The 26,476-nt window shown below is 38.9% G+C and overlaps 1 protein-coding gene across 1 annotated transcript in view; it reads left to right on the top strand.

Annotated features, from left to right (window-relative positions):
• Window positions 1-26,476, top strand: part of LOC142351527 (uncharacterized) — a 60,829-nt gene that overhangs the window by 32,741 nt on the left and 1,612 nt on the right. The window contains exons 2-4 of the mRNA XM_075403598.1: window positions 12,279-12,571; window positions 14,520-14,706; window positions 25,528-25,693. Coding sequence (XP_075259713.1) covers window positions 12,296-12,571; window positions 14,520-14,706; window positions 25,528-25,693 — 629 coding nt within the window. The 5' untranslated portion in view covers window positions 12,279-12,295. The remainder of the gene's footprint in view (window positions 1-12,278; window positions 12,572-14,519; window positions 14,707-25,527; window positions 25,694-26,476) is intronic.

The raw sequence follows: 26,476 nt of genomic DNA, 5'->3' as shown, positions 1-26,476 counted from the left end.
ACCATCCGCCTTGATAATAAGGACATAAAACCTTCTGAATTAAATTTAATTTTTTTTTTAAACAAAGAGGGGGCATGAGCACACCCCAAGACTAATATCCAAGACTACGACAGAGGAAGAGTTTCTTATTGCACTTGAGCCAACCAAAGACGAAGAGTTTTTTTTCAAGGGTTTTCAGACGTCACCCGACCAAGAAGGCATGACATTTTTTTGGTTACAGACGTCACCAAGAGATGATCGCCCGAGGTTCCAGACGTCACCTTAGAAGTCCTTTCCCCGGTTAGACGTATCCAAAAAAATCGTGATTTTTTTGCGACAAAAAATCTCAAACACAAAGAAATTGTCCCTCAATGAGCTTTTGGTAGAAGGTTTATGAAAGAAATAGCCGTGAGCAACTACAAGTCAGCAATTAACGAAAAAACGAAAACAAAAACACAAATTGCCCGAAAAAACGATATAGCGTATTTTGCATCGGAAAAACTCAAAAACTATTTTCTCAATTTGTCACAAAAAATCTTCATGAAAGTAAAATTTTTATTTGAATAGAAAACTTCAGTTGGACTTAAAATCAACTTTATTTTGGTTGAACACCTTATGTAAAATTTTTGCTCAAAAAATGAGAAAGTCGCAAAAAAGCTTTTTTGAGCGTCAAAAATCAAAAACGTTTTTCTAACGTTTTAATGAAAACTTTTTATTAAATCCAAAAACCCATTGATTAGCCCCCCTGAGTTCGTTGGAAGAGAAGCTTCAAAATCAATTTATCGATTTTGCAATTTTGTAAAGAAGCAACTCACTTTTGACGACAAAATTTGCTTCCTTGACTACAAAAAAACAAAAAAAGTTTTTATAACGTTATAGGGAAAACCTTTTAATAAATCCAAAAAACCCATTGATTAGTCCCCCTGGGTTTGTTGGAAAAAAAGCTTCAAAATCAGTTTATCGATTTCGCAATTTTGTAAAGAAGCAACTCAATTTTGACAAAAATTGCTTCTTTGAATCAAAAAATTCAAAAAACGTTTTCCTAACGTTTTGAAAAAAACATTTAATAGTTCCACTGAAATCCATTGATTAGCCCCCCTGGTTTTGTTGGAAAACAAGCTTCAAAATCAGTTGATTGAATATACAAAATTATAAAGAGGCAACTTGAAATTAGCAAATTTGCTTCTTTTACTTAAAAAACTCAAAAAACATTTTTCTAATGTTTATTGGAAATTTTCAGAAGATAACAAGAAAGTGTTCGAAATAGCTTCTTTTGTTTGTTTGAAAATCTGAAAATATATTTCATCCCCTTGCAAAACTGCAAAGAAGCAACAGAAAAGTGGCAAAATTGTTTCTCTGTTATATAGAAATCAAAAAACGTTTTTTCTAACGTTTTTTTTCTTATTAAAGAAAAAATCAATCAATTTTCAAAAAAAGAGCTATTTTATATACCTCAGCAGTTCATTACAAAACAAGCTGAAAAACTATTTAGCCAGAAAAAAACGGGCAGAAAATTACTGAAAAGCTTCTGACAAAAAACCTACAAAGAGGTTTGTGTTTTCTTTGATCCTAATTGCATACTACTAGCCGCGAGCCTAGTTAAAGGGGCAGTATGCTTTCTTAAAGAAACCCGACATTTACACTTATTTTGGTTTTCATTTTGCATACTAAGAGCCGCGGATCTAGTTAATTGAGTAGTATACACTGAAAATACCTTCTCAAGAGAAATAAAAAGAGAAGATAAGATCTATTTTCCTTTTTTCTCAAAAAGAAGTAACTCAAAAGCTCTCGAACAATTCCCCACTCAAATTCATTTACGCATATAATCCCTTTAAGTTGGAAAACTCAAACGTCTCTTCTTTTTAGTCCGCGGTCTCAGAAGTTGCCGAAAGAAGTCCCTTTTCCCCCTTTGGTCTCAGTAGTCACCAACTGAAGAGGAGTGTGTTTCCATTGGGTCGCAGTAGTCACCAAAGTAAAGATGAGCAGTTCATAGGTTGCAAATAATGTGCAGAAACAAATACAAGCAGTTTAATGGTAGCAGTTGTCCTTAACTTCATAAGAATTGCAAAACAGAATTTCTTGAAAAAGAGATTCAAAGTAGACCCAGCTTTTAAGCAACCAGTTTTCTCTGCTTGTCTCTAGCTCACGTTGCCTGGTCGCACCGCATTTTAAATTCTAAAAAAATTTAACCTATTTTGAAGAGGTATCAATATCGATTTAGTTTGTTTGGTTTGAGGTTTTATTTGTTCCTAAAACTCCACACACACAAAAAAAAAGAAAACACTTCAGTAAAATTTTTCTGGTGACTTGATTGTGATAAAAGGAGAACTAAAACTTACAATAGAATCGTTGCGAAGTCATATATGTAAAAAAATTGAAAGCATTTATTTGGTCCTCTTCAACAAATCAACGGTACACACGCGCGAATGCTTAGTTTTCCGTTTTTTTAAGCAAATTTTTAAATTTTTAGCTAGATTTAGCACCAAAAAAAAACACGTTTAGAATTCCTGTTTTTGTGAAAAGTTGCGTCGCTACTTTTGAACGAAATGAGCTAGGCTGATTAGCCTACATAAACTTAAGAGGTTTTTTAATTTACCAAAAAAGTCGTCGCTCAGTAAATTTTGAGCCATTTTTACCTTTACTTTACATACGATAGAACCATTACGAGTTGACTACAGCCGGTTCACCAAGATGACAAAAGAAAACAGCCAGAAGTTGCAATACGCATTGAACAAGTTGGAAATGGCTGAGCTCAATATGAAAAATTAGCTTGATCTCTTACAGACATCCGTTGCACAGAGAAAAAGCTTCCGATCAACAAAATCAAGGAGAGCTTTGAAGAGCTGAAGACAAACCTTGACAGCATCATGATGGAAAAAGTAAGCTCCAGTAGCATAAACTCAGTCATGAAACGTCAATCGAACTTGATCTCTTGTCTAGAAAAATTGGAACTAGAAGTCAACAGTCTTGACGATGATGGTCAATTGAGTCAATCATCAACTCGAGTGCGCGATGACATCAGCTGCGTCTCACAGTCCACAAAAAGACAGCTCGAGTGGCATCGATTGACACCGGTTTCCCAACTTTTTCTCCAAATTCCTTCAGAGCGACAGACAATTTGCGCAGGATACTAGAGAATTGACTGAAGAATCAGTAAAAAAATTTTACGACGGTTGAACACATAAATTAATCAATGTCGTTGTTAGCAGCCCCAACACCAGCATCAACCCTATTATCCAGAGCAAACATTCATGACAGATTTGTTTTGAGTAACCCTCAATCCCCAGGTCACAACGTTGTTCTCAGAGAGCAAGAGAACACTTTCAACCAGTTTGCTCCAATTCAACAACCCTCCATTCCAATGAATCAAACTGCAGTCTTATTTCCTGTTGAATCTATTGATGACCAGCCGGAATTAATTCATTCATCAATTGGAGAATTAAACCAGTTCTGTAGTTTAAAGTTGATCACATTGCGCGAAATGCCAATGAATCAACCAGGAAATGCCATAGTTAGACCAAAAGAAAAGTCTTCTGTTCCCTTAAATAACAAAAGAGAAGATCAAAGCATGTCTTGCATTAGATTTACACAACTCAATTCAACATAACTGCTCAGTTAACAAAACCAATACATACCAAACATCAAGTACATGCAATTTGAATGAGCAAATGCTTCAGCGTCAAATTCATTCAGAAAAGGGAACAAATAGAGTGACAAATGAGAACACGCACAATCCCCTACATTTTGACAACAATCAAAGTGCAACTGTTCAAACTGTTTCAAACACTCAATTTTCAGGTGTTCCAATAAGTGAAAACCAGAACAGCGGAAAATTGGCGTCAGCAATGTCGTTACCAACAGTAGCGCAAACAAACGTTTCCCAACAATTTCAGAACCCATTTTACCCAACTGGAGTTCATTTTAGCAATGGAAATTGAACGGAAGAACCAAACGAAGGAATTGTTTTCCCCTCCAATACAACACTCAACAACCAAGGTACCAACCTTGTTTGCTGTACATCATCTCAGCCACCTAATTGTCCGCTTACTCCGGAAAATCCCTTTACAAACTACCAAACAGCGATTCTTCCCCCCTTTACTCAACCAATTAACCAACCAAACATTTCGGGAAATTCGAAACAATTTCCAAATTGGTCTTTTTCTGGAAAGCAACTATTTTCAGCCAAGAACTGAAATACAAACAGAAACAATCCCGTTTGAAAATAATTTAATTTACAAACCACAAACAAAAATTCCTTTAAACTTCCACCAGTAACAGTATCAAATTTCAATGGTAACCCACTTAAATACCATGAGTGGATAAACAATTTTTTCAACCTAGGTCACAAAAATACTAGCCTTACGGATACACACCGTATAACATACTTACAGAACTCGGTCATAGGAAAAGCCAAAGAAAAATTCAAGCCTACTCGTGTGACCCAGCTTACTACGCGATTGCTTTGAAAGAGCTCATGGATCACTTTGGAGATCCCAGCATTGTTGTGAATGCTTTCATCAATCAACTGGAAGCCTGGCGTCCGAACAATGACTACAACAAACAGAGTTTCGTATTTTTTGCTTCTTTTCTCAAACGATTAGTGAGCAAGCTTTTGAATGTTTAGGCTTCAAAGCCGACTTGCAAAGTTCAACATTGATAAAAAAGGCAAAAAAAAATTCCACATAATATTCTGATAAAATGGACAGAGTATACAATAACATCAATTGGATATCAACCAACCGTCTCTGATTTTCAGAATTGGCTTGAAGTACAGGCCCAAGTATACGACAAAATCAACAGAGAAAATGTTCATAAGCCGTTTAATAATTGGAACACTTTCGGTCAAAACAGTAATAGCATTAGCAGAATTAACAACAACAATGATAATAGGAACAGCAATGCTATGATTCCATTTTCTAAAAATTCACAAAACAATTGGAAACCGAATTCATTGCACTCAAGTCGCCCTGCAAACCAGCATGGTCAAACACCCTTTCCTCCGCGTAAAGATGCTGATCAGTCAAACAAGTCTTGCGAGAAATGCAAAGGAAGTCACATACTCGCAACATGCCCTGAATACCAGAAATGTGCGCCAGACCAAAGGTATGACATTGTGAGCAAGAACAATCTTTGCTCGAACTGTTTAAGCAACAAACATTTTAAGTAGTCATGTCCGTCCACAAACATGTAAAAGATTTCACCAAACAACTTTGCATGATCCGTCGAAACAAGTTAAGCGGCCCACCGCTGCCTTCTCAACAAGCAATCCCAATCAGTCAACACAAAATCCAGCAAGCCCCCAAACACCGCCACCCTTTCAACAACAAAATTAAAACAAAAGTACTGACACTGTCAGCAGTACAAAAAAAGAGCCAGCAGACAAGATACGGTCAATCGTTTTCTGGTAAAAGACAATCACAGCACCAAAAAAATTCAACGCGCCCGTTTGAATGCTTTGAACCCGACCCAAAACTTCAGTATCAACCGAAATGCAATTCCTCCTCCTGAATGGTTTGAACAACTACAAATAACACCAGTTTCATTTGTAAACGGAAGTAAAGTGTTTGATACCTACGCCTTGATTGACCCCGGAAGCCAGTTCACCTTCCTGCTGGATAAAGTTACTAGCTTTCTTGAGCTTCCCTGCGAAGCACAAGCATCAACAACTCCGCAGTACCTAAAAACTGAACATGAAATGCCACTGTCCAAAATTATTGAAACAGTGACAGTAACACCTTATGACAAAATCAATCAACACTTCAGCATTGCAAGAGCCTATAGCACGCCATGTCTCAATGTATCACCCACTAACGTTCTTGAACTCAATCAATTATGCGACACCTTCAAGGAAATTAGTCACATTTATTTCCCTGACATAGCCAACGATGCAATAGGCGCCCTTCTTGGTGTCAATACGTTTGCCTTCACATATGCAGTCGACGTAATCCAATGTAGCAAAAAGCGTCCATTCGGCGTAAAAACAAAGCTTGGTTGGACTCTCGCTGGAGAGTAAGAGCTATCTCCTAAAACAATGAACGCAAACAAGCCCCCTCGCCAACCATTCATTTACCATGTCTGCCGGAAAGACATTGAAGAAGAACCATTGGACGATTTGGTCAAAAGATTCTAGAAAATAGAAGCTGAAGGTACATTACCCGAACAGAATGAGACAGCTCACTAGACCAATTAGCAGTGCAAACAACGGAAAACTCAATCTGTCACAACGGTGAAAGATATCAGATTGGCCTTCCTTGGAAACCTGTAAAAAAAACTCCAGAATAACTCTTTCTCAGCAGTCAGTCAACTAAAAAGTCTACAAAAACGCCTACAAAAAGATCCCGGTCTCAATCAGAAGTACAACCAGACACTCCAAGGAGACTTGGATAAAAATTTTGTCAAGCCAGTTGAAATGCAAGCACCACCCCCAGAGTCAATATGGTACTTACCTCATCATCCAGTCACTAATCCAAACAAAACCGGAAAAGAGAGAAGAGTTGCCAACGCAGCATCAAAATTCCGCGGTGAATCATTGAACTCATATCTTCTAACTGGTCCTGATTTGCTAAATAACTTAGTTGGAGTGCTGTCGAGATTCAGAGAACACCCGGTTGCTGTTTTGTCAGACATCGAAGGAATGTTTATGCAGAATGCCGTGAGACAAGAAGACCACTCTGCTCTTCGTTTCAGTTGGATGATAGACAACTCCATTCGACAAATCCAATTCACTAGATTAATCTTTGGCGCAACATGTTCACCATTTTGCGCAATTTATGTGCTCAATAAATGTGCAGAAAACAACAAAAGTAAATTTCCAGCCGCCTTGAATGCAATTAAACAACACTTTTATATGGATGTCTACATCCAGTTCCTGCCAACAATTTCAGAAGCCAAAGAAGTCATATCACAAGCAACAAGATGCCTGAAAAATGGTGGCTTCAGGTTGACAAAATTTGTTTCAAACGAACCAGATGTACTCGCTGAAATCTCTTCCGACGACAAAGACGAAACAAAAGAGATCATAAGAGTCCTTGGTCGAAAATGGAACATAACAACTGACAATTTTGTCATGTTTCCCCTACAACAATTTCCTAAAGATGCAACATTGTACACACAAAGAAAAATATTCAGTTTGGTATCTTCAAACTTCGATCCCTTCGGTCTGTTGTCTCCTCTGACAATTAGAATAAAAATGGTTTTGCTGCAGATATGAAAACTTGGAAGAAAATGGGATGATTTGATACCACAAGAACTACACAATGCCCTCCAGAAAATCCTAAACAGCTACTTTGCCACGCCCGAAATCCGAATACCAAGAACTGTTCACAATTTCAGTAAAACCACAAGCAGCCAATTTCATATAATTGTGGATGCCTCAATGGCAGCTCTGGCAGCCGTTGCTTACCTCCGCACAACTAATAGTCAAGCCACTCCACCACAAAGGTGTTTTCTCATGGGAAAATGCCGAGTCGCTCCCATTAAGCAAATGAGCGTGCCAAAAATGGAACTAGAAGCAGCTGTTATAGGAGTGCGCCTTCTACAACTGATCCAAAGTGAAATGACAATGACAATTGACCAAATTTCTCTCTGGTCCGACTGTCAAGGAGTTTTGGACTGGATAGCCTCAAATAAGAAGCAAAACGTTTTTGTTTCAGACAGATTGCAAGAAATTCATTAAAATTTTTTGCCCCAGCAATGTCATCACATCTCAACTTATCTCAATCCCGCCGATCACGGAACTCGCGGTCTTGAGACAAACGAAATTCAGCAGAAATGGTTAGATCCACCCCAACTTCTTTGCGAAAACGAGTCGACCTGGAATGAGATAAACAAACCACGCGCAACCTGTGCGCCAGTCACGAGAAGTCCCAAGACAGTTCAACCTATAGTCAATCCGAGTAAATTTTCAACATGGAACAAACTTTTTCTGAAAGTTGCAACAGTTTTCAACCTAATTCATCGTGCAAAGAAAATGCAAACGAACAATCAACAATACACAACTGAAGACATTCAATTATCAAAAAATTGTCTCCTGAAATTATCTCAGGACAGGTTTTTCCATTCGACCGTTAATTCCTTACAACGTGGAATGAAACTAGATTCCAATTGCAAAATACGATGCCTAAATCAGCTGTTGGATGAGAACGGATTACTCAGATCTTGTGGTCATTTGCAGTATGCACCAACACAACTGGATTTGGAAAAACGTCCAATGATTTTGCACGCCAAGGACAAAATTGTTCGTTTGTACCTGGAACATTCCCATCAAATATGTATTCACCAGTTCACAGAACCAACAAAAGCGTTCATTCAACAACGTTAGCATGTGATTGACCTTCGGAAAGCGTAAGCAAGCGTACGATTTCATTGTTTCTTATGTCGACGCTTTGACACGAAAAACATTCAACCAATTTTGGCACCATTACCTAGTTTTCGTTTTCCAATAGCAAAAACACAGTTCCCTTTTGCTAATTCTGGTGTAGATTTCTTTGGACCCTTCTACATCAAAGATTCTAAAGGCATCATAGAAAAACATTATGGTCTGATATTTACATGCATGGTGACGCGTGCATTTCACTTAGAAACGTGTCCAGACTTAAACACAGATACGTTTCTCAATGCCTTCAGAAGATTTTGCAGTCGTCAATGCCAGCCCCAACTTCTCTACAGCGACAACGGGGAAATTTTCGTTGGCGCTTCTGAAGAACTGAAGAAAACTGTTAAAGCCTTGGACAATGACAGAATCTACAAAGCTTTAGCAGTAGCCAATACAACGTGGAAATTCAGTCCCCCATACGGCCCTCATTTTGACGGTGTCTAGGAGCGTTTGATCCAGAGCGCCAAAAAGACGCTCCTCCTCATTCTAGGATCCAAAAGACTCTCTTTTGACACTTTCCTAACAATCATGTTGGAAACAGAATCAATCCTCAACTCCAGACCACCGACTAACGTTGCTGAGCAGCCTGACAACGAGGAACTTTTGACTCCAAACCACTTTCTTATCCAGCGTCCCTTCAATAGCTTGCCACCAGGACAATTTGGAGACCAGCAACCTGCGAACTTGAAAACATGGAAGAACACGCAGAAGCTGATGAACCATATATGGCGACGCTTGGTGAAAGAATATCTGCCAATCGTTAGCCGACGGTCAAAATGGTCAAACAGCAACAATCGACCGCTCAAAGTGGACGAAATTGTTTGGTGGGTGTTGAAAGACCAAAAATGTATTCACCAGTCCACAGAACCAACAAAAGCGTTCATTCAACAACGTTACCATGTGATTAACCTTCGGAAAGAGTTAGCAAGCGTACGATTTCATTTCTTCTTATGTCGACGCTTTGACACGAAAAACATTCAACCAATTTTGGCACCATTACCTAGTTTTCGTTTTCCAATAGCAAAAACACAGTTCCCTTTTGCTAATTCTGGTGTAGATTTCTTTGGACCCTTCTACATCGAAGATTCTAAAGGCATCATAGAAAAACATTATGGTCTGATATTTACATGCATGGTGACGCGTGCATTTCACTTAGAAACGTGTCCAGACTTAAACACAGATACGTTTCTCAATGCCTTCAGAAGATTTTGCAGTCGTCAATGTCAGCCCCAACTTCTCTACAGCGACAACGAGAAAACTTTCATTGGCGCTTCTGAAGAACTGAAGAAAACTGTTTAAGCCTTGGACAATGACAGAATCTACAAGGCTTTAGCAGTAGCCAATACAACGTGGAAATTCAATCCCCCATACGGCCCTCATTTTGGCGGTGTCTGGGAGCGTTTGATCCAGAGCGCCAAAAAGACGCTCGTCCTCGTTCTAGGATCCAGAAGACTCTCTTTTGACACTTTCCTAACAATCATGGTGGAAACAGAATCAATCCTCAACTCCAGACCACCGACTAACGTTGCTGAGCAGCCTGACAACGAGGAACCTTTGACTCCAAACCACTTTCTTATCCAGCGTCCCTTCAATAGCTTGCCACCAGGACAATTTGGAGACCAGCAACCTGCGAACTTGAAAACATGGAAGAACACACAGAAGCTGATGAACCATATATGGCGACGCTTGGTGAAAGATTATCTGCCAACCTTTAGTCGACGGTCAAAATGGTCAAACAGCAACGATCGACCGCTCAAAGTGGACGACATTGTTTGCGTGTTGAAAGACCAAACACCCAGAGGCATTCGGCCATTGGGAAGAGTCATAGAGACAACGCCAGGACGAGATGGAGAAACTTGAGTCGTAAAGGTAAAAACGGCTTACGGCACGTTCGTTTGCCCCATTTCTGGTCTCGCACGCGTTTTTTCTCCGTAGTTTTTTTTTTGATTTTTCTCGCTCCGGTTTTAGGCAACGTGAGTTACCCCTTTCCCACAAATTGATGTACTGACCATATTGACAACATTTCAGCCAACAGTTTCAGAGCCAATTTCAAAGAAGATGACAAAAGACTTCAATCAATTGATGCCTCCGAAAACCCTTGATGCCCCCTTTGTGCCCTTTCAGCATGTTGCCAATGTTATTGCAACTTTCAAGATGATTCAAAAAAACGCCAAAATTGCAACAAAAACTTGACTCTTTTGTCCAACAACGTGAAACTTAGACGTGCTCTTTTAACAGATGATTAGACTTGAGATATGTTTTAAAACATATAGCAATACACCAACCCCCAGTTTTTCTGCTGAAAGAGTGCGTGTTTTTGTTTTTTAAGGACATCATTAAAGGGAAAAATTGTTTAGTTCAGAAAGATTGTTGAGTTTTGACATGAGTTGCAATCAGAATTTTTTTCCTGCAAAATCTTGAAAATATATTTAAAAAAGATTTCCATTAGCTTGTAAGATCTAATTGCAAGATCTCACAAGATTGACATTTAAAGCACATCCGAAGGAAGCCAAAAAACCTTTAAAAATATCGAGCCTAGAAACCTATCTTTTCGCACGAGAAAACTCTGTTGACATTAAATCAAATATACAAAAACATAAAAAGCGTCAGAAAAGCGCTAAAAAGCTCCCATTTTATTAATCTAAGGGTTCAATGAACCTGTTCTTCATTTTCTGCTACCTTTTTTCATTTTTCATCACAACACTTTCTTTCTCTTTTTGTTGACTCATGTTTCCGTTCCCAGATTTCTGGTTGTTGTTTCCACTATGGAAAAATAAACATTGAACAAACAAAATGTAAACATTCATTTCAACATTTTTGTTAACATTATTAGACATCAAATTTACATCAAATTAATATGTAAAAGTATGCAAAATCCGACTATATTACTCCAACGTTTCCTCAAATACTTCAAAAAAAATATTTAAATTGGGTTGTTGATCTTCGAATTAACATGGTCTAGCAAGATTAACATCCGATCTCGTCCAGGGGACAATTTTTTTGAAAGACTGACGAATAAACCGTTAAGCAACAAATTTCCGAATAAAATTGCTGGAAATAATAATAATAATATAATTTTAGTTCCTGCGTAATCGCAGCGGAACAGCATTAGGCCTACAGTAGCCTGTTCTCAGCTGCCCTTTTTCTTATTATTCCCCACATTTCAGACTATTCTTTCTATGAGCAGCATTGCTCTTTTTTAGGTGACTATGGCCACTTTTTTTGCGTCTGAAAGTAGGAAAGTTCGCGATACCTTTCATACCGTCATTTTCTTCCAATCCTCTAGTTTAGGCCTTGATCAAAAAAAAAGCATTCTGACTGTAAGGTTAACAAAAGTGCTTTTCTAAAGAAATTTTTGAAGAATATTTCTAATTTTCGAAACTGAATTTTTAATTTGAACTAGTTTTTTTGGTCTTTTTGAGTTAATCTCGGTTTGATTGAATATGTTTAAATGTTTGGCGGTCTGTAAAGCATTTAAATAAAGTTTGAACTTTTGTCAGCAGGCGAATTCAAACTGGCCATACCTTTTTGTTCATGGCACTCAAGCGTTTCGCAGTTCGAACGCGGTTGAGAAAAGTTTTAGAGAACGTTCTTGAAATCTAATTTGTGCCGCCAATCAGCTCTCAAATGACACGATTTACGATAGTGACTCGATTTAAAACTGTGATTAGCTCAAATAAGTGGCTTTTGAAGTGTATTCCAGAAACTAGACATCACAATTGTTCACGAATTTGTTCACAATCTATGATTCTAAAAGAATAATAAATTATAGACTCAATTATCAACTAGTTCCAAAATTGGTCCTAGATTAAGACAGATCAGTTTATCAGTTTTGTTTATAACTCTAAAAACGGTGTTTTAGCTCTCGGTTTAAAAAGATCAAGATAACAAAAAATTTGAACCAGACTGCTCATTCTGAATTCAGGCCTTGGAACAAACAAAATGCACTCAATTCCAGTCATCGATTTCAGCTGTCTCTCGATAAAAACAGCTGAAGTTGATATTAAGGATTTAGAAAACCAAATGAAATCGAAAGCCCAAGAGATTTTGGGCGCTTTAGATTCGTCAGGCTTCTTTTTCCTCAAAAACACTGGCTTGAATGCTGATGAAGTACAAAACTTGGCAGAGGTCACGGAGCAGTTCTTTCTTCAGCCAGAGGAACATAAAAGGAAGTTCCAGAGGGTGTCTGGTCAGGCGCGATTGCATGGATGGATTCCCGTAAGTCAAACTTTATACAAGTGTTTAAAACAGTTTAAAAAATAGAAATTTTAAAATGTCGGTGGAAATCAAACAGCTCCATATTTTTGTATAGTAAAAACTATGAAGGCTTGCTGTTAAAATGGAGTTATTTTAACCCTTCCATCAAAAACAGAGGCAATAATTTTCCATGAATTCACTTTTAGAACAATTCGAAAAACATTTCTCGAAATTCAGACTTCAAAAAAAAATCCAAAAGTACAAAAAATAATTAGACATGTGAGCAGAGGAAAGAATAGGAATAATAAAAACACTAAAAATTTGAATGCCAGACACTCAAACCATATTGCTAAACAGCAACCACACCGAGCGTTACAATATTGATAAAATGGCTAGTTCACTGATATCAAAAAAAATCCTGAATTGGGTGTCAAGTATTTACCCCAACAAATACGGCAAGAAATTTTAGGCTGAATGAAAAATTTGACAAAACAATGAGCGAGCGTAGTTAATACCATATTGGTAGTCTCCGCTATGGAGAGAAACTGTTCAACTGAAAAAAATCGTTTTCGGACAGTCCATCCTGAGGGATAGCATCTGTCCTTAAATCTTCTCCTAGTTTCGGATTATGAGTAACATCGAATCTCCCTTTTGAATAATGAGGGGGTGTTCACGGTGAGTATCAGTATAGAATGTTAGATTGCCACAAAGAATAATAATAAAGTGCTTACGTATCAATTTTTCACGGAAAGAAATAATGGCGAAGACGAGATAATCTCTCACCCCCGAAAAAAAAAAAAACAAATGCCAGAGACACAAATGTGATATTTGTGCTATATTGCTTAACGATGGATCGTAAAAAAGAGCAGTACAACTGAGGGGGGGGGGGGAGAAGAAGGAGGAGTCAGTGGGGAGAAATTAAGGCAGGAGGTAGACTGATGAGGTCAAATTTATAAGATATAGAAAATCGGACCAAAAGGCACCAGTGTCTCCACCATTTTGTGAGTCGGGTGATGAAAAAATGCTAGAGAGTCAAAATCAAGCGCAAAATTCTAAATGTAAAATAGTTGTCACAAAATGAAGACGAATCACGAACTGATGAAATCCTTTTTGGACTCGTTCTTGCCCGTTCTCACACTACAGTTGTCTGAATTTTGGGTTATTCTTTGCTTTTGTCACTATGCTTAGTAAAAACTTTAAAGTTTATAGTTTTCGCAATGAGTGAGTATCACGTCAACAGATGTCAACCACGCAGAAATCTGCCAGTTTTAGAGTTTTGCGATAAAAATCGCTACCCAGCTTATTTAAATTCTTACGAACAGTGCTAATCTATCAGCAAAGAGAACATAGTGTACGCATGATCTATGAAGTTTATAAGTTGTAACGACTGAAAGTTGGTTGCGCTGCAACATATAACAAAAATTAACTTGTCAAAAATAGATATGGTAAGTTGATTTTAATAGCACAGTTTTGCTCCGGATAAACTGTTTGCGCAATCGCAAATGAAAACCTAGTTTATACTCGCATCTTAAAATACCGATCTTATTTTTTTCTAATTTTTTATCGGTTTTTGACATAGTTTATACACGCTCAAAGACGTATAGGGAGCCAAAAATTAATGAAATTTCGGCTTCCTATATGTCTTTGATCATGTAAAAATCTACGTAAAAGACCGAGTCAGACCAAATTGATATATAGCCCGCCCAATCTTTGGCTTCCTCGCGCGTAGAAGCGAAATCTCCATTTGAAATACAATAAAACGTCAGCTTTGAACGAATCCAATACGAGTTAGGAAGCCAAACGAGTGTGCAATTATCGACTACGGACTCTTCTTTCTGGTAAAATCCAAAAAAGTCAACATATCAATAACACTTTAATAATTGACAACGTCTTTGAAAAAAAGACAAGAATAGTTAAAGAATAGTTATTGTTTGTAATAATGCAGCTTCATTTCAACTTCATATTATAGGCTGAGTACCCTGATCCTAAACTTGGTTACCAGAGAAGCGATCCCAAGGAGACCTTCAACTGTGCGCCCAATGACGTCATTGATTTGGGTCTCGAATGGCCCAATGATGAAATGAGAGAAACAATTCTTCACATGTACATGAAGCTCAGGGATATTGCAATGCGGTTGCTCAAAGTGACGGCTGTTGGTTTGTACTTCACATAAAACTACGGTTGAAAAATGTTTTTTTATCGACTTACATTTTTAGTATTGTGTTAAAACTTTTAGTTCTGTATTAAGTCTTGTAGTCCAATAAGGTATCAGCCGTTTTTAAAAAAAATTGCAAAAAGTATATGATATCTGACTTATCAGAGAAATGTTTGTTTTGTTTTGCAATGGGGATTTTGTCTGCTCTACCGAACAATTTTCGGACTGAAATATCTTGATAAGTTAAGTCTCTTAATAAGAAAGCGACAGGATGCGAATTAACCTGCAAGATATTTGCAAGCGTTCAATAAAACAGGTCTGCTGATGATCAATATCGTCTTCGTAGGCGGTAGCACCTCTGCCACAAATCTAAAGTGCGCACTATTGGTAGTGATCTCTGAAATTGTTTGTTTCTAAGGCAAAATTAACCGTTTAAATCACTTTTTATTTCTTATATTGAATGGCAAGCCATGCTAAAGTTCTGTAGCTTGATGGTCGAAAAAATTGCTTCCCGTTGCCGTAGATCTTCGCGGTACTTGTTATAAGCTTGAGAGAGAATAACCTATTGTGAATTGTGCATAAGATAAGCTTGACATAGCTCGACAAAAAACAACTTGTTCAACGTATACTTGGTTACAGAAGTGTTGGAGCTCAGCTCGCTAAGCTTGCGTAAGAGGGAAAATAGAAATAAAACACTTTCTGTTGTCTTAGTCATTTTAATAGTTATAGTTATGGTTCTAGTTCTAGTTACTGTTTGTCACGTGAGAAAAAAGAGAAAAGGGGGATATAACAAAAAGCAACACGCAGAACTCAACGTAGCAGCCGCAGAAAACGGCTTAAAGTATAACTCAGCAAAATATTGCAAAAAAAAATAATTGTCTTGGGCAGTAAATAACGTACTACTGTGTCTTGAACTAGAAATATTCCTGAGCAGTAAATTGTTACTGTGTCTTGTATTCAAAAATATTATTTTTGAGCAGTAAATTCTGCTACTGTGTCTTGTATCTACGAATTATTGGAGCTGAAATTTGAATGTTACAACTCCAACTTTAAGTATTCTTAACTTGTGAGTACAAACAGCAAAAGCCAACTTGAGTTTAAATTTAATTATTTTTGCACAAACAGGTCTTAGACATATATCTTTGTCTTCGATTTGTTTTTTCTATCGGATTGAACTGGTATACATAAAGAGATCCCGTATTGTGTGATCTGTAGCAATCCAGTTCAACTGATAGTTGAAAAAACTAAGATTAGCCAATAATTACGAACTGAATAGTTAATGCAACGGTAAACACAGCAGAGCGGATATACAGCTACAAAAGCGAACTGCATAAACAAAGTATCCGGAAAGATTTTGTAACCACTCAGAACGAACTGGGCGGTGTAAAACTTTCTTTGTGAAACACAAGGAGAGCAGCCGTTACATTTGGTCTGCCGACCCGGACAGTGGAATAAACTGCTGTCCAACCCAACAGTCGAAGTGACGAAGTCATCGACGAACGAGAACAAAACTAAACGAGCAATTCAACAACGCAAAGCCAATTAAACAAAGCAAATATGAACGTTGAAAGACAAAACTCAATTAAAACAAACAAACAAAGAAGCTGTAGAGATTCAAGCTGCAGTCCCGAAGTACACAAGAAGTGACTCCGTCATAGAATCAAAGCGTTTTGGATAGACAGATCAACAACTTGCGAAACAACTGGTTAGAGAAACAGAAAGAAGGTTTTGAGCTCATTAAGAATCGAGATCGACCAAGCAAGCTCAAGACTCTTTATCAGCAGATACTGCAATTTGACGACAGCGTTCAAAAACTTGTGAATAAGAAAGCTGAGACTTTCCGAGACCCAGATATTTCTTTAAAACGTAAAGTCGAGAGAGAAAAATATTTTCAATATTTGAACGCAGAGTGGTTACCGTATATCCACGGACAGACAAACATGTCAAACCAGCGAAGCCAGTCAACACTTCATGCCAACGAAGAGCAACCGCCTGCAAATAATTTGCATCAGATAGAACAAAACGTAGGAATTCCAGAGCTTAACCAAAACCATGATAACACAAGCTATGCAACGACGAATACGGTTACACGAATTGGGCAGACAATCAACCAGGATACAGGAAACGTTTCGGAAACATCTTCAGTGAAACGTCGGGTTGAAGAACGAATGAAGGAATTTGAAATTGACTTCGAAAGAAAGTTGCAAATCGAACAAGCACAATTTGATCGAAAGAGGTTAGAGCTAGAAATGCAAATGAAAGAACTAGAGATGCAACATCAACTTCGGCAAAAAGAGCGAGACCTAGAGCGCCAATTGCTAAGAACAGCATTGGAGAAAGATGACTTACGTTCTAAATCGACTAAGGCGCGTGACAAGTCACCTTTCTATTAGGCCCCAGAAGGGAGAGACGTCTCGGAATGGGCGAATTCGATGAACGACACGCAAACACTAATTCGACCAAGAGCTCGCTTCGACGTCAGCCCTGAACGGAATAAGCATAGGCATTACCCATGGTATCCAAACTCTCCTGAAAGCTCAGCACGTGTTGAACAGCGGGATATATCGCCGATAGCTGGAAGGCACTACAACACTGGACATTCAAGCAGTAGTTTACCAAAATTGAGGTTAAACAATTTTGACGGAAACCCGCTGGAGTCACCTGAGTGGTCTAGCATGTTCATAGCAACAGTAGACAAACTCATGGTTCCCGACTCAGAGAAAATGAGTCACTTGAAGACTCTGCTAACAGGCAAAGCAAAATCTGCAATCTCGGGAATGGGCTATTCTGGACAGTTTTATAGTGCTGCCTGGAACATTTTAGAAAAAAAATTTGGAAGACCGCATGTAATTTTAGATGCGCAGCTCGAGAGCCTACGAAAAACTAATCAAATGAAACCTCGTGATTCAACCAGCCTAATTAATTTTTCTGTTATTGTATTTAACTTCGTGAACGTGCTCAAAGAGTTCAAACATATTGGTGATTCGCAATCAAGTTCGACATTGTACATGGCAGTTGATACCACAGGTTCTTAAAGAAAAATGGTGGTTCTACGTCGATGACAAATACAAGGACTGGCCTGATTTTATCATGTTTGAAAAATGGCTATCACGAGTGGCATTCGTGCATGAAGGGATTTCAGCGTATAAAGGGGAACATAAACAAGAAGACCAACGCAACACTAATAGAAGAAAACGGTTCCCGAAGACATCGAACTTCAGTGCAAGTTCAAACCTGCAAAAAACCAAGCAGACGCAAAACAACAACTGTCACTAGCGGATGGCACTCATAAAATATGGAACTGTCCAATATTTAAGAATATGAGTGTCACCGATCGCTAGGCAGCAGTGAGAAAAGAACGCTTATGTTATGGATATCTGGGTAAAGGGCATGCAATCAAAGATTGTAAAGTCCACCCGTGCGGTGTAATTGGATGTACCAAAAAGCACAACAGACTGCTACACTCAGAAAACCAAATGGACGAGGGTAGTCACGCAGTTAACGTAAGCGCAGCAACAATCAACAAGAGAAACCAAGTTACTAGTTTTCTTCAAATAGTTCCGTTATCGGTTCAGAGTGGTGGTAACAGGTTAACTTCCTACGCTTTCCTCGATAGTGGTTCAACAGTATCTTTCATCGATCAAAGTGTTAAGGATCAACTACAAACCAAAGGCACAGGCACGGACATTAACTTGAACACAGCTGGCATACATGGGACGCAAGTTTTGAGGACAGAGAAGGTTCCTATCACAATAAAGGGACTACATTCAAAAGTGCATTCAATTGAAGCGTTTGCACACCCATCAATCTCCTTGGGAAACACAACATATGATTACAAGGAACTGAAGAACAACTTCGGACACCTCAATGTTCTCACTAACAGAACATTCAACCTGATGGAAGTAGGCATCATACTTGGACAAGATGCCTATGAATTTCAACGTCCATTGGACTATAAAATTGGAACACGAAGTGAGCCTTTTGCCGTCTTAACAGAATTAGAATGGGTAGTCAGTGGTCCCATGACAGGCAAGAAAAGTCAAAATTTATGTAATTTCGCCTCCTCAGAAGATGTGAAAGTGGCCGAAAATATACAATCATGGTGGGACATAGAAACTTATGCTTCCAAAAGAAATGTTGTAAGCCAGTCATAGAAAGAGCAGCAAGCTCAAAAGTTTTTAGAGAGCACAACAAAGTTTACGGGCGAGCTGTACCAAGTGGGCATGCTCTGGAAAGAACCAGAACCCAATCTTCCAAACAACTACGGCTCGGCCCTTGGTCAGCTCTACTCACTGGGACAAAGATTCCAACGAGACCCAAATTTAAAAGAATTGTATCAACAGTCAAATGATACAGATGTTGAAAAGGGATTTGTGAAGATCCTTGGTAAATCGGAAGTCAAAGACACTTTCGGAAAGCAATGGTATTTGCCACACCATCCAGTACTAAACCCCAACAAACGGGAGAAAGTTCGCCGTGTTTGCAACACTGAAGCAAAATACAAGGATATATGCCTAAATGACAAATTGTTGGCCGGTCCCGATCTACTACACGGATTGATCAGAACAATATTCAGATTTCGAGAAGGACCAATTGCCCTAACCACAAATATTGAATCAATGTTTCTGCAAGTGCAAGTTCCTGATCGGGATAAAAGCTGCTTGAGATTCTTGTGGCGACCAACAATGAACGAACCTGTGCAAATTTACGTGTATCAACGTCATGTTTTCGGAGCAAAGAGCTCACCAACAGGTGCCAACTACGCTCTGAAGCGAGTAGCCTTCGATAACGAGGACGAGTTACCAATTGCAGCAAAAACAACCCAAAATAACTTCTGCATGGACGAATTCAACAAGTCAGTCGAAACAACTGAAGAAGCAATCAAAGTTTTCGAACAACTGCAACCTCTTCTCTCAAAACATGGATTTGAACTGAAGAAGTGAATCACCAACAGCAACACGGTAAGCAACGCAATCCCAGCGGACTTAAGATCAATCAGCAAAACAAAGCAGGTTGAAGTAGAACCCAGCCAGGAAGGGTCATCGGTGCCTGGGCTTCAGTGGACGATAACCGATGATAGTCTACAGGTTTGTAGAGGTACAAGCAAATAAGTCGAGAACCCAATCACCCAAAGGAAGATCTTACCTCTAGTTTCCTCAGTGTTTGATCCTCCTGGACTGTTTGCATCATTCAGTTTCCATATGAGACAACACTTGAAGAGCATCTGGACCAAAAATGGACAACATTGGGACAACTTAGTAGAACCTAGCGAAAAAGAAGATTTTCTGAAGTGGAAAGCGAAGCTTCCAGAAGTAGTGGAAACCAGCATTGATAGAAGATAATTCAGCACAGCCAAGGACACATGGGAACTTCATGTGTTTGCCGACGCATCTGAAGACACAATGTGTGCTGTGGCATACCTACGTTCAAAGCCCCAAAAAACACACAGCAGACTTAGCATTTGCAATCGAAAAGTGCAGAGTTGAACCGATGCGACACCTTTCCATACCACGCTTGGAACTACATGCAGCAGTGATGGCGGTGAGACTTAAAGAACAGATAGTGAAGGAACACGAAACGAAGATTCACAGTTGTAACTTTTGGACAGACTCCACTACTGTTCTGCAATGGATTCATAGCTCCCACCGTAAGCAACAGGTGTTTGTTGCAAACAGAGTGGCTGATATTTTGGATACAACTAATGTTTCACAGTGGAAACATGTGAGCGGAATTTACAACCCAGCCAACATTGGCACCAGAGTCATTGATGTTGATGAACTCAAAAGAAGCGAGTGGCTTACTGAGCCGGCCTGGTTGAAGCAACCAGAAAACGAGTGGCCTCAGCAAGTCAACCTGGACTTTGCTGCAGATGAAGAGAACATACCCACGTCAACCTTCATAACGCAGGCCAAAGAAAAGAAACCAATTGTTCAGTGGGGACGGTTCAGCAATTTCAATAGACTTGTAAATACAAAGGCATACGTGCAGCGAGCATTGAGGAAAAAGAGACCAGCAACAAAGATGATTGAAATTGAAGAGAATGAAGATGCCAAGGCAACTATCTTCAAATTATTACAGCAAGAACAATTCGCTGAAGAGATGAAATCTCTAAAAGCTGAAAGGGAAATCCCAAAAAGTAGAAAATTTTTACAGTCAATTGGACTTCAACGCAAAGCATCCAATATTATTACATTGGAAACACCATGTTTTGCAATTATTTTTGCGTAACGAGCACAAAAACAATTCCCATGAAGGGACTGAGCATGTCAAAAACATAGTTCAGCAACGATTCTGGATTATTGGCGGTAGGAATGCCTTGCGTTCAATAAAGAACAAATGCATCACCTGCCGAGGAGGCAGAAAACAACAATAACACCAGTGATGGCCGAGCTACCAACAGAAAGGTTTGATGCTTCAACCGCTTTTGCAAATGTTGGAGTAGACTACATTGGCTTATTTGCAGTTTAAATTGGGCGCAGAAATGAAAAACGATGGTGTTGTTTGTTGACATGTCTAACAGTACGAGCCGCACATATAGAGATAGTTCCAAAATTTGACACTGACAGTTGTCTAAATGCAATTATGCAGTTCACAGCTCGAAGAGGCAAACCCATAAAAATGATCAGTGACAACGGGACCAACTTCGAGACCGGGAGTTCAAAGAGTATGTCGCAGCGTGAAACAAAGAAAGAATTGAAGAGCATTTGGTTCAACAAGGAATCAGATGGAAGTTCAATCCGCCTGCCGCACCTCATCTTGGAGGAGTACGGGAAAGACTGGTCAGAAGTTGCAAGAAAGCAATGTACGCAGTGTTGGGGAACCGATCAATTACGGAAGATGTGCTTTCAACAACAATGTGTCTTGTTGAGCAGACGTTGAATGCAAGACTCTTGACACCAGTCAAATCGGATGTAAATGATTTGGAACCTATTACTCCCAAACCACTTCCTGCTTGGCAACAAAAATATTTGTTTACCATACCTACCATGCGCAAAAGAGTTTGTTAATCATAGAAAGCTCTTCCGACAAACACAAGCGTACTCCGATCTCATCTGGGACAGATTCAGAAAACAGTATTTGCCAGCATCGAACAATCGACAAAATGGAATTGTGAATCAAACAGAATCCTGAACAAAGGTGATCTCGTTTGGTTGGTGGAAGACAGTGACAAGCGATGATATTACACACTTGGTCGAGTAAGTGAAACTATGGAGGATTCTGACCAAACTGTTCGATCAGCATGAATTCAAACAAAAGACGGAGTCTACAAGAGGCCTGTGGTGAAGCTCGCTCCAGCACTATTAATGGACGAAAATATTTTCACGAAGGAAAATAGGGCCGGCGATGTTGAAGCTGAGCTCGCTAAGCTTGCGTAAAAAGGAAAATAGAAATAAAACACCTTCTGTTGTCCTAGTCATTTTAATGGTTATAGTTATAGTTCTAATTCTAGATACAGTTTGTCACGTGAGAAAAAAAAGAGAAAAGGGGGAAATAACAAAAAGCAACACACCGAACTCAACCTAGCAGCCGCAGAAAACCGCTTAAAGTATAACTCAGCAAAATATTACATAACAAATTGTCTTGAGCAGTAAATAACGTATTACTGTGTCCTGAACTAGAAATATTCCTGAGCAGTAAATTGTTACTGTGTCTTGTATTCAAAATATTAATTTTGAGCAGTAAATTTTGCTACTGTGTCTTGTATCTACGAATTATTGGAGCTGAAATTCAAGTGTTACAACCCCAACTTCTGGTATTCTCAACTTGTGAGTACAAACAGCAAAAGCCAACTTAAGTTCAAATTTAAATATTTTTGCACAAACAGGTCTTAGACATATATCTTTGTCTTCGATTTGTTTTTTCTATTGGATTGAACTGGTATACATAAAGAGATCCCGTAATGTGTGATCTGTAGCAATCCAGTTCAATATGATAGTTGAAAAAACTAAGATTAGCCAATAATTACGAACTGAATAGTTAATGCAACGGTGAGTATAGCAGAGCGGATATACAGTTACAAAATCGAACTGCATAAACGAAGTATCCGGACAGATTTTTTAAACACTCTGGGCGGTGTAAAATTTTCTTTGTGAAACACAAGGAGAGCAGCCGTTACAAGAAGTGAAGCCTCGAGGAACAAGAAAGAAAGTGAAAAGGGGTTATAAGAGATGTCCACGTTCGAGGGCTTAAGACCAGTTGGTGTAATTGTGTAGCACACTAGGTTTGCAAATAAAAGACGCTGGTTCAAATCCAGTACTGGTTTATTTTCACAGTATTTGCACCTATATAGACCCCCTAACAGCACTAGCATTTTTAATCAGTTTCCTTAAAATCTGCGCTAAAGTCAAAGAATAGAAGAAAATACATAAGTGTTTTCTCACGTCCACTGACTTGTATGCCATTACTAGACTTAATCAAAAGAAATCAGCAATATGGACAATTTAGTAGGTGAAAAAAACTCAGTGCCATACTTAAAAATTTTACATATAAGAACATTGTGTAGTCTTCCTTTCCGCAGTATTTAAAACTATTTGCAGGTAGACGGATTTGTTTATAACACTGAACAGGTCATTACTAAAGTCCAATCTGCATTCAACAATATCTTGTTTTATTGTAGGATTGCCCATGCATGTTTGAAAACGATCTTGAGAGCAAGCCCTTCCTCAAGCCCTCGCGCTTTTCTTCGCTTCCCTCAGTTTCCTGTGCTTCTCTGCTTTAAGGGGGCAACGACACGTCTACTGTTGCTACTGTACTCACAGGAAAAGAAGATGTGCAGCTAGAATGTTGTTTTGGGTTCCTTTCTTCTTTCGAAAACAGTTGCTGGATAGAGAGTGCCTAGTCCAAAGTTGATGCTACTGAGGTCCAAGACACAATTGATCTGGAATTCTCAGAGTCCTCTCTTCATTCTACTTTTCCATATGCCTGAGGCATAGGCGTCATAGTTTGCTGCTGTTTTGGTAATGCGTACCGCATGTAGCATGAACTTGGAATTAGTCCAAACCTGATGCTCCAGAGATCCAAGAAAAATCTGATCTGGAATTCGCAAAGTCCTCCTTTTATCATTTACTTCCTTATGCGTTAGGCATATGTGGCAAAACACTGCTGAATTTTTTGGTAATACGTACCTCATGGAGCATTAATTTGGAGTTAGCAGCATTCTTCATCATCCTCTCTTGTTTTGTTCATGCAAATAAAAGTTAAAGAGGACAACACGCCCATATTTTTAGTTAACTTTTTCAACGAATTAACCATAAGTGTTTCTACTAAATGTGGGATATGAAATTGTTTTTTCATTAAAAAAGGTTGTGTAAATTGTTTCATACTGCTTTCTGCTCCTTATTCTTCTAAACAAGACTATTTACAATTCCTTCTACATTGTTCCCGTTTTGTTTTCCGTAATTTACACTTTTTCTTAAAACTAGTGAAAAAATTTTGAAGTTGGGCTCAAAAATCACATAGTTTGTCTCCGTCAAGCTTCGGCTAAGGGGTGGCGGAAACTCCTGCGAGCTCGGCAACGTTATCGTCGTCGAAAACCACGGTGTAGACTTCCGCGTCCTCAACGGAGCGAAGCAAACGAAACATTGAATTATTCACTTCACTGCCCCCCCCCGTCCAGAGGACGCAACCCGCAGAGAAGGCGAGGAGATCAAGATCAAGGGCTACAAGTCAAAGACTGGATACGGGATCATGTTCAAGGGGTGGGATAAGCTCAGTGAAGCAGATAGCTCTTCACTAAGCATAAGTTTTTTGCTAACAGAATTTGAGGCTAAGCAACAGTTATTAAATTGGGTCTACTTTACTGTAGTCCTTTTTACTTGAGTTCTTCCTGATAAAAGAAACAGCTTCTACGAAGAAAGTATTTATCCAGATTTAATAACTTTTGTCAACACAATTTGGCTCATAGTAACATCCTAGAACAAAAAAGATCATTAAGAATCCCAGGTTCAGATGCGGGAGAAAAAAATTAAGCTCTGCTGAGGCTGATTTGAGCCGCCTACAGGGAGTAATGCTCAACTCCACGACCGTATCTGGATTTTTACCTATAGTTTAACTATAACCTGATCATGGCCCAGTCCACAGTCTGTGCGGTCTGATGAGAACTTTCGGTGCATCTTTTGAAAATCTGGATTGTTTGATAACAGAACAGCTTTGGGTGGTCTATTCAATATATTTGAAATTCTGGATAGTCTGATCAGAACTAAGAAGTACAGGCCGAGAAAGCAGCCAGTCTCTGAACATGTAGTGTTGGGGACGAATGAAGAAATCGCTTTTTATAAAAACACCCCCCACTTTCTGTTAAAGACCTCAAAACTACACGCTAGAGGCTAATAATTGTTTTGTGCGTTTGATTAGGTTCGTTGAGTTGAGCGTTTTTGTTTGTAACAAAAATATTTTTTTCAGAAGTGAACTCACAAAAGTTTTACAAAGTGACATCTGTTTTTCTCTGGGTCTGATACTCCCTGCGTGACTCAAAACGATCTGATCAGCCGACAATTCAATCCCCTTTCGGACTGAACTGTCGGCTGCCCCCTCTGTACGATCCGAGTCAGTCTCATCAGAGCTGGCTTCAGTCGCACACCTCAGTCGCACACCTCAGGGATAAAAAGATATCAAAACTCTTGACAAAAATTGAGACGTTTTTCATGTGTTTTGAGATCTTGCATGTTTTTGCAGGAATGATCAATTTTTATATCACTGTGACGTTTGAAAACTTGGTAAACTGAGCATTCATACAACATTTCATCGCTATCATATGAAACATTTGACAAATTTTCACAAAAACTTCCCTAGAACTGGAAAAATTGAGCTATATGATTTCCAGGTTTTGGCCTTCCCACTGATTTCTTCTCAAAAGAGCATAAAAACATTGGGAATGAGAGGAATGGCACCCACTTCAAGAGTCTCTATTACTACCCAATGCGACTATCCCTTTTGGAAAAGATGGAAAAGACAGGGCAATTGAGATGCACAGAACACACTGACTCGGGGTAAGCCACTTTTGGACTTTTTCCTCAGACAATAGTTTGTTTTTCTTACCAAAGGAAGCTCATGTATTTTTGGAGTTGCTATGTTCGCTGTTATAGCCTACGGATTTTTAGCTTGAAAAAGAAACAATCTTTATCTTCAATTCAAAAAAAAATCTTATTAGTTATAATCATAGAAAGGGGCGCAAAAACCTAGATTAACAGCACTTTGAAATCAATTGGGTGGGTAATATTGGTTTCTGGATTTCAGTTTTTTTTCAGTTGGACAAAGGCTGAGGTCCCAGGCCAAGTACCTTGGCTGCAAGCTTAGAGTGCCTGGATAAAACGCAGGATAATATTATCTGAGGTGGATTTTAGTCAGCATAATTGAATCTATAAGTAGAAGTCATTTTGGTCTGGGATGTGCGCGACACGAGGTGGCTCTTATCACACTGAAGGCGGGCTAAAAACCATGAAACCCAAAGCGTTACTCAATGCTTCTGAGAGTAAAGTGGATCTTCTCAAAGCTGTCTTGATTGTGCACATCAGCAGGGATTGCTATGACTTACATGCCTTGCATGGACTTACACTCAAAAAGAACCAGTAATTCGGAGAATCAAAGCTTTAAGAGCCGATTTTCTCATAAGAGGCGTCTGGAGCCCGCAAGAAACTGCCTCGTTTGATATTTGTGTCACAGACACTGAGGCTAAATCTTACAGCAACAGAAATCCAGGGGATGTGTTGGAAAGCTGCGCTGACGAAAAGAGGAGAAAATACTCCGAGGCTTGCCATGAAAAACATATCGCT

The sequence above is a fragment of the Convolutriloba macropyga genome, chromosome 13 (assembly GCF_964194025.1).
Source record: "Convolutriloba macropyga chromosome 13, txConMacr16.3, whole genome shotgun sequence".
Classification (NCBI taxonomy): domain Eukaryota; kingdom Metazoa; phylum Xenacoelomorpha; order Acoela; family Convolutidae; genus Convolutriloba; species Convolutriloba macropyga.
This window is presented reverse-complemented; position numbering and strand designations above follow the sequence as displayed.